Source organism: Lichenostomus cassidix, chromosome 9 (assembly GCF_008360975.1).
Source record: "Lichenostomus cassidix isolate B80296 chromosome 9, HeHo_3.0, whole genome shotgun sequence".
Taxonomy (NCBI): Eukaryota; Metazoa; Chordata; class Aves; order Passeriformes; family Meliphagidae; genus Lichenostomus; species Lichenostomus cassidix.
The window spans coordinates 7,799,407-7,816,297 of record NC_139490.1 but is presented as its reverse complement, the minus strand read 5'-3'; the positions used below and the strand labels follow the sequence as shown (position 1 = coordinate 7,816,297).

At 39.4% G+C, this 16,891-nt stretch overlaps 1 protein-coding gene across 9 annotated transcripts in view; it reads left to right on the top strand.

Annotated features, from left to right (window-relative positions):
- Window positions 1-16,891, top strand: part of MCF2L2 (MCF.2 cell line derived transforming sequence-like 2) — a 155,583-nt gene that overhangs the window by 106,027 nt on the left and 32,665 nt on the right. For all 9 annotated transcript variants that reach the window (XM_085069129.1, XM_085069128.1, XM_085069127.1 and 6 more), the window contains 5 exons: window positions 7,231-7,297; window positions 8,377-8,492; window positions 9,783-9,852; window positions 14,505-14,597; window positions 15,104-15,196. In XM_085069129.1, coding sequence (XP_084925255.1) covers window positions 7,231-7,297; window positions 8,377-8,492; window positions 9,783-9,852; window positions 14,505-14,597; window positions 15,104-15,196 — 439 coding nt within the window. The remainder of the gene's footprint in view (window positions 1-7,230; window positions 7,298-8,376; window positions 8,493-9,782; window positions 9,853-14,504; window positions 14,598-15,103; window positions 15,197-16,891) is intronic.

Sequence of the window (16,891 nt, the reverse complement as noted above, 5' to 3'; positions counted from 1 at the left end):
GTGTGATAGCTGCAGATGGCAGGATCCTTGCCTGCCCCTCTGTCCTAGATTTCTGTGGCTGAGGAAGTGTGACATACAAAAAAGGGATATTTGTCCTCAGCCATGGCAGTTCACAACTTACTGACTGATGTAAATGTGCCAAGAAGAGATTAACTAAAGCATAATATGTGTTCCAGTTACTCCTGTAAACTCCATTTTACCTCGTCAGAATCTTTTCTCCCTGTTCCATTGCCTTTGGCACGTAACTGACACCTGGGTTTATTTCCCCCAAGCCCCCAAAAATACTGATTCTTGAGACATTTAACACCATTTAAAATCCTATCACAGTTTGGGCTGGGGGACCATACATAGATAGTCTGGCACAATGCTTTGTGCTATTACAGGAAGAAGCAGATTTTGCAGGATGGAGTTTCCTTAGGGTCACATCTCAGACAGAAATCATAGAATTATAGAATCATTTCCGTTAAAAAGGACCTTTAAGATCATCAAGTCCAACTGTTACCCCAGCACTGTGAAGGCCACCACTAAACCACATCCCCAAGTACCACATCTACATGTCTTTAAAATAGCTCCAGGGATGGTGACTCCACCACTTCCCTGGGCAGCCTGTTTCACTGCTTGAAATACAGATCCTCAAAGGATGAGGCATCTTCACCAAATCCATCCCCTCCCTTCCAAGTGCAACACGATCTTCTCTGGTCAGCCCTCTCCAACATAAACTCAGGCCTGTCTGTAAAATCAATTATTATTAATTTTACTAATAGAACTAATTCTTCATTCTACCCAAATGGCCTTACAAAGTCTTGCAGAACAAAGCTGTCAAAGGCAAATCTGCCATGAGAATCAAAACCTCTGAAGCTCTTCTCTTGCTGAAGAAGTTGGCCCTTCAGGATAGAATTTGTGTTGTCATTTGCATGAAGTAAATAATAGTTCTGTGTAGAGCCTGAGCTCTAACAGTCAACATGAATTCTCAGTAGAAATAGCACCCGTTAAGTTTCTTTTAACCTACTTCTGGGTTTTATTTTGTTGGTCTTGTCTGTCTGAAAGTTTCGGGGTTTTACCACTGTAGCTTTTGCTGTTATTAAAAAAGGCCTTTTTCAAGTATCACACTTTACCACTGTGGGTGGGAAAATCCACAGCATTGTCAGCCCTTATCAGATTTCTTGCTCAATGAGGTCAACTGGTATTTGGATATTGTTGTATCATGTCTACAAAGGAACGGAAAAAGCATACAGCATGTAATCTGAAAGTAGTAGCTGTCTTAAAAGTCAGGTTGGGAATAGAAAAAAACTGTTAATTTTTTTTTTTTTTTTTTGCAAAGGTCAGAAACTGTTAAATATATAGAGATTTTTTTACCTGCTCTATTTTCAACTTTTATGAAAATGCAGCCAGGAAGAAATTACTGCCAGGGCACAAAAACCCCATGAATTTCTCACATGAGTAGGGCATGCAAAATTTAAAGTGCTTAATTTCAGAAGCCTTATCTTTTGAATATCAGCTGCCACTGATATATGTGACTAATATATACTAATAATGCATGTTCTAGTCATTACTAGCTAGAAACAAGTAAGAGGGTAAATCTCAGTGTAAGTATTTTAATTACCTTTACATAACTTTTATACATATATACATATATTTATATTTTAACATTTTAAAAAGCAGTGAGCTTCTTTTGTTGGCTGGTAAACTTGAGTACCCATACTGGCTTCAGTTCAGCAGATCAGGACCATCTTAAGCAACTCTAGTGAAGAATGATGCCTTCCTTGTCTGTCCTAACTTTAAATCGTTTATGAACATGCTTTGTTGCTGTACTAGATCTGCCTGGCCCTAGGAAATCACCAGGTTTTCTTTGGCTGGGTAATATTTCTAAAGAAGAATATTTGAATAATTAAGTTAATTCTGTGGCCTGCATGCAAATACTCATGAGCTCAAGCAAACAAAGAGTGCTAAGAAATTACATGGAATTCTGCACAGTGTGGGAGCAGCCTGTTAACCTGCAGTGTCTCAGTTACATCAGATATTTTACAAGCACATGGTGTAGTAGCTTCTATGGATCTCAATCTACTACCAACCTACTACAATATTATAAAATACAACCCAACACTAATAACTCTTAGCAGTTACATTATTTTAATATATAAATTATTCACCTGCTCTTAGCAAATTGATTACTCAATGCTGAGATATCACAGAGCTAAATATATCTTTATCACCAAACAGGAACAGCGCAGCTGCAAGATTAAGACCAAAATCACGAGGTGGGTGGGCCTGATGGGTAGTTCACAAATATGGGTAGTTGACAAATATGTACACAGCTACATGGGCTGTTATTTTTTTCCACAGTAAGGACCTGTCTGCAGCATCCACATTGTCTGAAGCTAGTGCAGATTTGGGTACAGAGATGCGTCTTTTCAGTGTACATGCACAGTTGAGATGAGAAACAACTCCTGCCTGACTTTTAGTCCTCTATTCATATTATTCCTTTCTGTAGGTGATTTAGTTAATTTGCCTCTCCATTAACAACTATGCTCTGGTTCCTATAATGTAGGTCAACTAATTAAGATATATAAAAATATTTCCCCAAGGTCATTTGTTTTGGGAACAATGAATGTGGGACAATTCCTTTTATGTGAAGAGTTCAGATCATTTCAGAAGAAGCAAAATATTCTAAATAGTGACTTTGGTGGTGAAATATATTTCTTACAAAGATGTAGTCCTTCTGCTCAGAAGAACTTCCATAATAGCTGGAGCAAATCCATTTGACATTGCAGCAGGCAATTACAATATCTTCAGTAAAGGGCACTAATTTTGAGATGAGGAGGAGTGTACTACCTAAGTCCTTTATGCTTCTCAAAGTTAGGTAGTTGGGGCTTGTTTGCAGCCATGAAATGTACTTTAAGAACAATTGGTCTTTCGAGACATTGCTCTCACTGGAAAAAAGAAAAAAGAGTACATGGCAGAGAAATCAGAACTGTTTTCTGTATGAACTAACAAATACAAAGTTCTGTTGAAATAAATGTTCTTACGTCCCAAATGATCTTTTATTCCACTTTAGGAGGTAAAGTACAGCAACTGAGTCATTACTCAAATTTCATTTGAGCTGTTGCACAACCTCAGTTGAGAATACTTTTCAACTGAAAAAGGCATTTTTAGCACTGTGAGAAACAACAACAACAAAAAATCCTCTTAAATGCAATTATGTAGGTGGAATGGAAGTTTCTTCTACTCAGCTACTGACATGCTGTCATTTCTTTTCATTCCATAGCACCAAGATAATTTTGAGATTTTACGATTACACCAGTCCTAGAATTTCTTGTAGTGATTTCTAATTCAAAACTGGATGTAATATTTATTGCTGATTCTGTTTCTACTGGAACAATGAGATTTTTATCATTTACTACCTACAGATACCATCAGAAAAAAATGTAATTTTCCTAAATTTTATTTACATTCAGAAATAGAAATCTCACAACACTTTGAACTAGCCAAAGTGCAGGACCAAGGAGGTTTTTACCACCATGCTCATCTTTTGCAAGCCAGTATATTCTTCACTCACACTTCCCTTACGTCCAAGTCTATCCAATGTTGATATTTATTCTCTGTTTATGTTTTCATTACACTGCACACAGGTTCTTTTGGTCTTTCTATTGTGTTTGAAGCCTTGCTTATTAAAAGAGCCCCTATTTTCAATTTAAGTAGATCTCTATATTACATATATTTATAAAAGTGGGATTTTATTAATTTATTAAATTAAGTATTTTGCTGTTGCATACCCATTTTCCGCTGTTCTGGCTGTTGAAATTAGTCATGTTTCATCTACTAAGCACCATGTGTTTTTGCAAGACAGATATGGAGAACTCATGCACAAGTGCCACTTCTGCTGGTTCCACATCTGTCATGCAGTCAGGTTTTCTGCAGCACAATAATTTTGGAGCACCAGATATGATTTATGGTGGGGGTTCTTTTCAGAAAAGCTCTCTTGTTTAATTCTAAGTGATGGCTTCAATTCCTCTTCTGGGAAAAGACTCCTTCTCAGGATAGGCACCTGTGATAGCAAATCCTGGCATAGAAACAGGGTCTGTGAATGGAGGTGAGCCAATGGGTTTGTTAGAGAAACGCAGCTATGGAAACAAAAATCCTGCATTAGTTTATGTTGCCATCTGAGCAGGATGCACAAATAGTAACTGTGTGAGCACAAAGCCATTGTGATTTAGCCAGAGGGGATATTAATATAGGTTGTGGTAATCTCTAGATAATATTCCTGCTTAGTGTTTCATTATATTCAATAGGGTTTTTTAAGGCAGCACATATCACAGCAGAGAAACCATCTGACACTGCTCCCACCAAAGTTATGGTGATAAGGACTTGCAGAATGGCCTGACACCCCTGGGGAGCTTGGTCACCCATTCATTTATGTTTCTTTTTCCTTCTGTTATTAAAGAAGAAGGAAGGAGGAAGACACTGAGATGAGAGGATCTGATGTGTGTCTGCTTTATGGTCACTGTGGTGAGGACCTTCCTAGAAGTGTGCTCTCTGTTACCAGAAGCCAGCTCAGATAAATACCTATTGACAAAGTTTTGTTGCAACAAAATAATACAGTGCAGGATAAATTTATAGTTATAGCAACAACGCTGCTAATTGCTATCTGCACAGTCCAAATAATAATATAAATAGCTACCTTTGATCTGAATACCAGCCCAGGCAGGGGCTGATAGAGAAGTGCACCTCTAGAAGTCAAGGGTGCTAATTAACACCAGAGTTTACTTCAGTTTCAAGGTTTCACTTACAGCCTTGGCTGAAGACAAGTCTTTTCCCAGTGTTTTGTTGTCCATTTCACCTCCTACATTCTTACCTTAGCTGAAGAGCTTCCTTTCTGAAATAAATTCTTTTCTTCACTGCAGCTTAGCATGACTAGCTTGCCAGATGTTAGAGACAGCACTATTGACAGAGTAGAATAATTTTCTTATTACTTTCTCCTTTCTTACCATCCTTATTGCACTGGTACTGCTGGGCTTCTCCAAGCTGGGAGTGGTGGAAACTGGGTCAGTGCATGAGATCTTAGGAGGGCTGCAGGGCCACAGGATGTCATAGCTGCTGAAGTGACAAAAAACGTGCCCAAATGACACCTCTGTAAAATCCCACTGGTGGGAGTTGTGGTCTTAGTATAGCCAAGGCCACAACGTTTCGTTAGAAACCCAGATCAGTCATTCAATGAAATGTGAGCTAGTTCATGAATTTTAATTTTGTTCCATACCAACAAGTTTCCTCTGCTGGAGGAGCCTCTGACAACATGCTATCAGTGAGTCTGTGATGAGTGAGATCTCAGCCAGGTCAGTGGTGGCTGAGCTCCCTCTGCTAGGACACATTTAACTCCCTCCATAGAGGGAAAGCTGGTCCTGACCTGCTGAGCAGTGTTTCACATCACTGTTTCCATGTCAGGAAAGCCACTGAGTCAGGTACTACTGCAAACAGAATGTTTTACCTTTGGCTAACTCTTGTGGTTTGGTGAATCTCTTTGTTTCATTGGGGAAGGAACAAGTATACTTGAGTGAAATGAAATTTTACTAGCAGCAAGGGTGCCTACAGATGGGACCTTAGGGATTTCTTAGATTCTGATCTTTAAGTGAGATGCTTAATCCTTTGCCATCCCTGCTGAGATGGTCTGTTTGCTTGGGAATGATCCTGGTGAGGAGCTACCCTTGTCAGAACTGCCCATAAACTTCAGCCAACTCAGAGTTTTGTTGTTTTTGGACTGCTGCCATAAAAACCTCAAATTCTTGTAAAACGTCTCTGAAATAAATGAACAATGGAGTGTGGAAATTCTCCCCTTCCCCTTTACCTCACACATCCCAGTTACAGTATAAATGACTTCTAACCTGGTCATGCATGTCAAAGGAGAAAAGGCATTTGGAAGAGCTGCCTGTGACAATAATCCTGTCAATTGCTGCATCATATTTTCATTAAACGTGATCCTTGCAGCAGCTGTGTGCTGAGTTCCCCTCGCTGCCCCATGACAGTCACAGAGGAGCTCCTGGCACAATGAGCAGTGGAACATTCTAGTGCAGTGCACACAGGGGTCTCCTATACTGGGGACACCTCAGGGGGAGCAGAGAGAGTCCCCTGGAGCCCACAGCCAGTGCAAGAGTGGCTAACAGGACCTGAGTGTGGCCAGGAGCACTGGTACAGCCCTCACCCATTGCCCAGCCTTGGGGCAGACAATGAAATTTAAGGCATTATGTGAAGATACCTATGAAATCCCAGCAATTTTATAACAAAGATGTGAAACATCAGTTGAAGGTAAGGTCTAGTTTTCTCAGTATTTATAACGTTTCTCAAGCAGTGGTCCATAAAGGAGTAATAGCCTATGAGACCTGAATAAGTGGTACCCACTGAGCCTACAAAACCACATTTCCTTGCAAAAAGACTGGGGAAATCCAAAGGAAACCAATGAATCTATTTTAGTAGCCTAGTAATGTGTTAGTCAGTGCTATTACATTTTGAGCTGCAAGCTGAAATGTGACTATTTTATTTTCAAATGCTTGGCCAAACAATTCAAATGAGGCTTTATCAGAAGTGCAGTTGTTTTTTTTTATCTCAAAAAGGACATCCTAAAATTGGTTATTTGTCCAAAAGTGAATTGGTTAAATTCATGTTTCTGTGAAATGTCAGGTGTCTTCAAGATCTATGTCTTCAAGTTACCTAGAAGCATTAAACTAATGTTAGAAATGAAAAGTCCAAAATGTAGTATAAATATTTAATCTAATTTCATGTTTTCAGACTTCTGGCATCATCCAGTTGCTTTTTTTTTGCAATGTATTAAAGAAGGGATATCTAGTCACTGGTTTTGCTTATTTTATAAAAGAAGCAAAACAGAAACATTAGCATAGCTTTGAAGTATAGTTTCATTTTATTGAGTATTGTTAGTTTTATTAGATATTCTTAGAAGAAAAAATTTTTCTTTTTCCCTCTTAGAATTTTTTTTTTAATCTGCAGGTATGAAAATGACAGAAAAAACCAAAATGAAATTTAAAATGAGCTGAAAAACATTACATTCCAAGATGTATTTAGGTCTTTTATCAACAAGACACAATATTGAAGTACAGTGAAATGACCTTCAGAGGGTTTTTGTGTGTAGTCAAAGGCATAAACAGGAATATGCAAGGAATAATTTTTTTTTCTTTCACATGTGCTTGGTTAACACTGTAACTCTCTACCTGTCTTGTCTTTTAGCCACATAATCAATGAGCTGATAGAAACAGAACGGGTTTATGTAGAAGAACTTCAAAGTATAATAGAGGTAAGAAACTCTGCTGAAATTACTTCTGATGCTTAACCTCTAAGCCATCACTGCAGGTGCACATCCTTCACTGGCTGAGCACTCCCACCTCCTGTTTATAAGACACAGACTGTTAGCAAGATAACTCAGCCTTGGAGGTGGAGAATAGGAAGGACATTTTGAACAGCTTTCTTCAGGAAAGCATAAAGCTTAAAGGAAAAGGCACCTTCTCTGACTTGAGCCCACAGAGTGAGAAGTTGCATGGTTCTGAAAGTTATGGACAGAGAAATAGTTAATAATGTGTCTTTTCAAAATATTACCAATAGGTCTCAGAAGCAGCACCCTTGATTTCCATGGGGCCAGACACTAAATTCTGTGAATGTAGGTTTGGAAAATGAATGAAGAAAGGGAAGGCACTCCTCCTGCTCCTCTTTATTGTCCCATGCAGTGCTTGAATATAGAAAAGAGCAGCTCATGGTGCAAAAATAATCCTTGAGCTTTTGAGACTCACAGGATACCAGCATACTCTGTGTGGGGATTCTGAGGTCCCTAATTGGTGAGAGGACAGGAGCTGAGTAGGGATCAATCATGTTTATGTTTGGGTGGGACTTGACATGTGGTTGCTCCTTTATTGCATTTGATCTGTGGGAGCTGGTAGCTCTCATAATTGATATATTACTCTTGAGTTTAAAATCAGAATGTTCTCTCAAAGTTTTTATTGAAGAAACACAATCCAGTTTCTATGAGAAACAAAAAAATAGTCAAGCCAAATACCACAATTCAACAAATAAATCCAAACTAACTCTTGTGCAATGAAGCAGTGTGGCAGAAAGATATGTGTCTGTCAATCTTAGCAGTCTCCATCCCTACATGACCAAAATGGCTTTTGAAGCCTAGACACATCATTTCATCTATTTTTATTAACCCCATAATCTGTCCATTTGTGGTTAAAAATGTGTTTGCACAGTTGCTGGGTAAAAGCCTTTGTATGCTCTGTGGAGAACAAAAGCAAGTGGACTTGGGGGCTTTCCAGTGTCTCAAACACAGTACATCTTCCCTGGTAAAAACAGGCTGGTTTTATTTTCCACTCTTCTCTGCAGGGGTATGCTTCAGAAATGGACAATCCCAATTTAGTACATCTGATTCCATCTGCACTTCAGAACAAGAAGGAAATTCTTTTTGGGAACCTGCCAGAAATCTACGATTTCCACAACAGGCACGTGGGAACTGTGGTGGTTGTCCTGTGTCCTCGGGTGCCACCATCATGTCCAGTCCTTTTCTGTCGGGTGCTTTGTCATGCTCACGTGTACACTGGCAGGAAAAGTCATCCTCACTCTGACTCAGTGTGTGTCCTGTAGAACCCATGTGGAGAGAACACCTCTGACATCATCTATTTCATCTTGTTTTGTGAAATATTGTACCCTTTGTGCATTTACTAGTGATTTCCCCTGGCAGGATCCATTCTGAATGTCCCTTGTAGTCAGTATTTTACCACCTCTTTTGAACACTGGTAGATGTCACACAGCTAAATCTTGATATTTTTTGCCTGGCAAGACACCTCTGTGAGGAAGTTTTCTTAGCGTTCAGCTTAGTTGCCCTATATTTCTGTTGTCAGATCAGAAGAGGTTATATATTTGATGACACTTTTATCCTTCATGTAAGATCATAAACCTTTCCAGAAGCTTTGTCCATACTGTGGACAAGGAAATCCAGAGCCCATAACTACAGAATACCAGTTATTAAGCAGATGAACTCTTTTTCAATCAGCTTTCAAAACACAAAGCTTTGGGCAACTTCTGTAAATTTCCTGCTTTTCCTAGCCTTGCTTAAGTAAAACTGGCTGTAACCAATTTGAGAATTTAGGAATTCTTTGAAAAATAATTGCCTGTAAGATGTAGCAAACAATTGAACAAAATAAATTTTAAAAATCTCTTTTGCAAGTCTTAATATTATGCCAGAGTAGTTAATGCATAGTAGAAAAATTATTTTCCAGTTTATATATATTGAAAGATTGTGTCTTCCATTTGAAGAAAGATATTCATCTCCTTTTGCTAGCCCAGTTTCTTTCCCTAAAGGCTTAGTGCATTGACTGTCACTGCTGAAGCCTTTGGACTACATCCCATATTTTCACTGCTTGCTGATTGAGCAACTACATCTGACAGAGCGTTCCTGTCTTTTCTAGCTGTTCTGAAAAATCCTCATGCCCAAATGGGAAGCAGGTATTTGGGCTACATATTGGAAACAAATTTCAACAGCCAGAGGAATCAGATGTAGCAGATGTTTGTGAGCAGAGAAAACATGGTAACTTTTGTGATTCAGGGAATCAGCTGACAGCAATATCCCATTTTTCTAAAATAGGTATTTCTTTGTGTGTCAGAATTGTTACCTTGCTCATTGAATCCTCATAGTACAAAAATGAAGGCTTTAGGTTGGATTTACACAGAAGCTGGCACACGATGTGAGTGGGATTTTGCATTACTCTTTGCTCTTTTTTTCTCCCTCTCAGGATTTTCCTTAAGGAGATAGAAAATTGCATTGAAAACCCTGAGCTTCTTGCTCGATGCTTTTTAAAAAGAGTAAGTATATCCTTTTGTAGATTTCAATGAATATCTATGGTCTTATCCTACAGTACTTACAGATTTACTCCTATCCTTTCACTCCATTTGCTTTTGTGAATGAGGGAAACTCCTCTAAGCAAATATTCCCAAATTAAGCCACAGTTACTAAGCATGTATTCTGGTATCTGACCCTTTACCTGGTTTACTGACAGGAAGATATTTGTTACCAGTGTTTTACAAGTATTTTAAGTCCCATTAAAAGAAAACCCCAACAAATAGCAGTGATTCAAATATTTAACATGCTTTTCATATCAGACACATCTATAGCAGGAGCCTGATGTAACCCAGACACCACTGTGCAGTAAATAAGCAGAGAGCAGTATTGGTATTGCAGCAGGTTGCCCTGAGTGCAGACAATACATCCTGTTCCTGCTTTATCTTATCTCTCTTTGCACCATTCAGGACACTTGCTCCCCTAGAAGTGGCCCAGCAGAGTCTGCTGCTGTCCTTGCTGACCCCAGCAGCTCCATAAGACTCTGTGAGGTTCATTTCTTTACTTCTTCATGAGATTCAACAAGTGGGATTCTCCCCTCTGCTGGGAAGTGACTCTCAGTGCCCAAATGCTGCAGCTCTCTCTGAGAGCTCTCACTGATGTCCCTCCTCCACCACCACCCCCAGTCAGCCTGGCCATTAGTTCTTTCCTGCAACACAACCAAAGGTGCTTGTTTATACAGCACTCGTTCAGGGGCCCTACTACTGAGAAAAAAATCTGTTTTGGTGGTTCGCTGCTGCTTTCCGAGTCTGACAAAACTGCGTGAATAAGACTCTGTGTTTTGCACAGGAAATGGAAGTGGCATGAGAAATGAGAAAATCTGCCCACTGTAGTCAAAGGTACCTCCTGCTGTATCCTGCATGGAGCAATTTCTGCTTTTCCAGGGCACACATTAAATACAGACAGATTTGGAAGAACCAGTCAGAGGTGCTGAGCACTGCCACATTACTAAGATTTAATGGGAATTGTGAGCATGTGATGCTTGCAAAGGGTATGCTTCCAATTTACAAACAGGTCAGGCTGGAGAGAATCATACAAATGTAAATGTGATTATATGTCCATTGGATTATTTTCTGTTTAACAGCGATGCATTTAGAACTTGAGTAAATGACACTGCTAAGGAATATGTTGTTATCCTAAGATTCAAATGCTGGGCAGGAAAATATTGTGGTGAAATCATTATGCAAAAGAGGATAAGCAGTTTTTAAAGAATGCAGACCTATGAAACCCAAGATATGTAAAATAGTCCATGTGTTGCATATACCCCTAAAGAATGCAGCTAAAGAAAAATTCTTGGTATAGAATTCTTCCTATGATTCTGCAGAAGGTTCAAATTCCATATTTAAATATTGTAGCTTATGTCTCTCTCTGTAAAAACAGCTATTGAGCCCAATTCACCTCACTATTTGACCAATATCAAAACAGCACTAAAGCTGGGGCTCAGGTATGAAGTGAAAGAAAACCAGTCCGTCTGTCACCTTCACTCATTAGTTTCTGTGGCCTGGTCAAACCACACTAAATCTATCAAATAAGAGGTTAAATCATGCATTTGATTTCTCCCTATTTCAAATTTCACACTAAGAAAGCACAAGCTTCTCTCTTGAGATGTCTCTGCTCACACAGTAGCACCTTTGATTTGAGAATTTGCCCTTATGTTCTGTTTTTAGAAGAAGCCACATAAAGTCCAGAAATGTGTTGTTTCTGTTGGACTGCCTTGAGGAGGCACAAACAAAAGTCTGGTTGTGTGTTTGTGTTCCCCATGATTTGGCAGCTTTTTATGCCTTCCTGCTGAGCAGTGGCTTCTGGCTGCCCCGAGAATTATGGCTATGCTTGCTATGACATGGGGAAACAGAAGCAGCTGCTGCTCTAAGGGGTGCTGAGTTCTGGGAGGAAACTCACACTGTTGCAGGTTCTCCTCCTTTGTATGGGTGTGACCATCCTGCCACAACATCAGGGTGGGCCTCTGATTAGAAACAGAGTTTTTTTAGATACATACTTTGAAGAGTTTTACCCTGTCTGATCACACTGGGCCTTTTCAGCCCTGATTCCAGAGCTGCTTGAAAATATCCTGAGGGCTGCAGTGAGACACTCTGGTGCCAGAGTCACTCCGTCCCCTGCCAGTCATTCCTCTGCTGTGTCCCCACACTCTTCCACCTCTACCAAAGCCCCTGGTCAGCTGTCACCATGAATGTGAACTCTTCATCTCAGGTGATGGGAGAAACAGGCTGTGGAGTCTCTCTCTGGCTTTTCTCCTGGAACATGGTAACAGAATCTGATAAAAGATGAGCCAGAAATGCCTTTCTTGTTCTCTCTCCCATTTAGCCTGACCTCGTTTAGGGCATGATCTTCAAATGAACTAAATTACAAGAGAGTCACTAAACTTTGCCCACATGGCAGCTATTTTGCCATCATCAAGAGGCTTGACCTTACTTAAAACTCTGCATTGTCAAAGATCACACAGCTTTCAAAGACAGGAGGGATGTGCCCTGAATACCTTGCAGAATGGGTCTTCTGGTGCTTTATCAGCGACAGGAGGGACACTTTGGGCTGATCTGCTGTACAAAGGGCTATAAAGAAGGAAAGCTGACCATACCAAGGCAGAAATGCCCAGGATGAAGCCAAAGGTGTGTCAGACTCCTTACCAAAACATGCCAGGTGATGTGTCTGGCAGGAGTGATTCACTGTGGATTACTCCTGTTCACTTATTCATATTGCTAACCTTAAGAAAGGGAATAATTTAATAGGAGCCAGCAGTTGGGGCATTTGGTCATTCAGGGAGAAAGAAGCATTCAGAAAAGGAATTTACCTGTGAAAGGACAGCAGCAGCTGACCAGCAACCTGTGAGTTGGATTCAAAGGGCTAAATTCTAGTTTGATGCAAAAATTATTCATAAATCAGCAGTCAAAAAGATAATTGGAACTGTGCATATATGCCATGTGCATTGAAGCTTACAGAGTCTCAGGGTCCAAATCAGTGTGGAAAGAAAAAAGCGTTTCAGGAGAAAGGAGTATGGTGTAATAGTGCCAGAAAGAAGTCAGAACCTTTGCATGTGAAAATAGAGATGTGTGGAATATTTAAGACTGGGATTTGAATAATTAGGCAATCAATTAATTCTTGGCATTTTAGAGTCTGAGCCTAATAATTTAATCAGGAATTTTCTGTTCCTAACACTATTGCAAAACTTAAAGCTGTAATTAAAGATGTAAATATCTGCCTGAGCAGGTGTCACTGATTTAGGCAGCAGTAGATTGCATTGGCATAGGGTGGTTCCACTATGGCAAATTACTGGTAATTTGTTGGTTATTGTACCTTTTCTTTTAAGTTTAAATTCGTTCTTTTTTCTTATTCCTAGTAGTGCTCTTGACTTTCTAACCCAGTCCAGTTAGATTTCTGTGAGCCAGGAAGAGATTGTAATGCTTGATTATGCTTTGTTGCTATTTTTAGTTGTGTGGGGTTTACCCCCTGCTAACTTCCCTCTAGGGCAACATGTACAAACAATTCTGTGTTTGTGAAGAAAACTCTGCACCTATTTTGAAACAGCAACCATTAATACTCTATTAGAGTTGCAACAGAGGAGGTTTTTGTATTGCATAATCCTTAACACGGTGTGGTGTTAGGTGACACAGCTCTGATTTCACAGCTGATTCATCAGGGTGATGTCAGGATGGGTCTGTAGAGGAAGACAGTAGCAGCACTGATTTCTTCTAGTAACTGTACTAAAGGAAATGCTTTCCCTGCAGAATAGGAAATCTCTGGTGGGCTGGAAGCACAGAGGCAAGATGCAGGAATTCCTGAGATTTTATTTTTGGCTGCTGGGCTCCAGGGCCACCCGGCACCTGGTACAGCAACACCCATCTCTGCATCCACACACACAGCCCATGGAGCTCAAAATACTCCTCTCTGGGCTTTTGTAGCAATTGTCTCTGTTTTCACTGAAGTCAGTGAGATTTTTGCCATGGAACTCAGTTGAGAGCACTAGGAGTGTAGTCAAATCTAAATAGAGTTAAAGTGAATCCATGCATTTCTGATTTGGATAGGACAGGGTTTAATTACATCCCCCTGCCTGGCCTGGGACATCAACAAGACAAACGTCCTCCTTTTTAATTCATTCTTCTACTATTGAGAGCCAACGTTATTTTCAAAGTGTGTTGAACAGGTAAACCTTAGCCACATGGTGAGAATTGGTAAAAATTACATTTTGTGCTGGTATTGTTAATAAAATTGTTAATAAAATTTATACTTCTAATATTTCTTTTTGATTTTTCTTTTTCAAACCATCAATTCACCTCCCTGAAAAAGATACCAGTTTTGCAATTAGATTATGTGTCTTCCAGTCTGCAGTCTCCTTGCTTTGTGAGACGAGTGAGGGGGAAAAAAATCTTACTTTCAGTGAGATGTACTTAACTTGTACTTACTTAAGTAACTTAATGATGTAAAAATCAAGTAAAGTAAAGTAAAAATCAAGTTTGGTGGTTTCAGTATGTTTTTACATACAGAGTTATTCCCATGTAATAGTTACTATGTGTCTTTTGATGGAAGGTAACAAAAAGTGTGATTCAAGAAAGATGCTCTCTGGATTCTTTTTCCTTCCCTCACCTAAACTCTCCTTTTCTTGCAGAAGGAAGACCTCCAAATATATGAAAAGTACTGTCAGAACAAACCAAGGTCTGAAGCTCTCTGGAGACAGTGTGGAGACAGCATCTTTTTTCAGGTGCAATTTCACTGCAGACTAGCAGTGGAAGATCCTCAAAACTCATTTTCCTTCTGTATCTATTTTTTAGAAAAACTAGAGTAACACACAGACTTTTCTGCATGCTTCTTATACTGATGGCAGGTGCTCAGTGTGTGTCAAGGGGTTCTCTACAGGAGACTGGGTAGGTAGAGCAGGAGGTAGATTTCCTGGACAGGAACCTGACTCTGCAGGCTATACCCACACCAAACAAGTGCTGGCTTCTTTGCAAACCCCAGCTGATTGCAATCTCATCAGCAGGGAAGGCCAGATTTCAACACCAAGTTAAACCTAAGCATTGGCTCTTGTTTAGATATATTTTCACTGTGGTGTAAGTAACTTGCAAATTCCTATGCAGATGGAACAAATTTCTCTCTCAGTTAATTCACAGACATACAATCTTCAGATTGTCAAATGATAATGATCTTGATGTCTTGCTTGTGTTTCAAGAAACAATTGTATTTTTTCTTCTGTGTTGTCTCCTACAGGAATGTCAGCGTAAATTGGATCATAAGCTCTCACTTGATGCTTATCTCTTAAAGCCAGTTCAGAGAATCACCAAGTACCAGTTGCTCCTAAAGGTAAGTGCTCTATGACAGTGCAAAGAATTCCAATGTACAGCTTGTTTTACTTCTAGAATGGCATGTCAGTCAGGACTACCTGGAAATAAATCCTCACTCAATTCTTCAGCAAATACTTTGCATTTTTTAGTTGTAAAATGGTAGAAAACAGTCTTGTACAGGGCCTTGTATTTTAGATACAGTAGTATTTAAACTACTGTACACAGTTTACAGTAGTACTGTAAACAGTACTTGTATACTAAATAATAGCAGTATACTATTATATGTATAGTTCTCTCTGTATAAAGTAAGATATTTTTATAGTAAGTATTTTATTGTCATATTTATTGTTTTATTTATCTTTAAACAGAAATTGAGCTTGGCTTTGCTGGATCAGTATATGATTTTACAATTTGAAAACAGGAACTGGTGCCTTAAATTCTGTTTTTAACATCTGTCCCTGTTTAACAAAACCTTTTCAGCTCTCTGAACTGATATTTTCCCATGGTTGTGACTCAAACCTTTCAGAGGGAGCCACTCCCTTTTGCTGCTTCTTTTTAAAAGACAGGAACAAGCTGTCTGTAGCTTTTCCACAGGGTGAATATGTGAACTTCCCTCTTGATTTAGCTGGAACCATGAGTGGTCCATGCTTGAAATTCTGGTCTGAACTGGGCAACAGGAAATATATACACTCAAAACAATGATTTTTTTCTTCTTCTTTTTAAGGTGGTGGCTTAAATTTCTGTGTCCATCTCCTTAGTGCTTAAAAGTAATATTTACTGACTTTCCATATGGGAAGGTCGTGAAGGTGAATTACATGCTGTTCTCAATCCTCTGGGCTTAATGTAGTGTTGTGTACTGTCATGAAATTTAGCATTGAAATTTGCAATGAAGATTTTAGGCTGCCATTTAACTTGCTAATAACTACCATGGCACTTTGTGCCAGTATAAGCCACGGGAGGACCTGGCTGGCTATTCTTGTGCAGTATTTCTATGAACTGTTTATTGACTTTATGTAAAACTATAGAATCCAAATATTGAAGGGGATATTGACAAGGATGCAGCTTGACTGATTCCAGTAGATTTACATCAACACAATCCAGAAATAAATTTGAACTCTATTTCTTGAAACCCTTCTGTGAGAAGGGGAAAAAAAAGTCAAGATCTCCAGAAAAGCAAGAGTAAACCAGATTTTACTTTTAATTTGAAATATGACTGTAAATAAACCCAAGATTAGATCAAGGAGTAAAATTCTCAAGCAAAACAGGTCTCAGCCATTGGGGTTTGAAGCTGGTCAGACCAGTTTCAACTTAGCAACAACACATTGGCACTGGCATGTACTTTGTCAGGGTTTATGAGATCTGTGAAGATGGTGCACTCTTTCCCTGGCTTCAGGAGCATTTAAAAATGTATTAAAATAGAAGCCAGTGAAAAACTGGTAACAAACAAGTGCTTAAGAGGCTGTGTGCCTTGAGTGGTGGGCAGGCTGGATTTGAATTTTGGGTCACAATTATTGCAACTCTCTGGTTTCAGTTTAGCTAATATGTTCATGCTGATAAAAGCAGCATGCTCACTATACAGAGATCCATCCTTATCCTAGAAAATGTGCAGCAGGCACTATAAGAATGCATCCTGCTTTTACCTTCTAGTTACCCAAGCACTTGAGGAGAGACTACTGCTCTTTGGGGTTTGCAGGAACTACCTTTTTGCATCCCT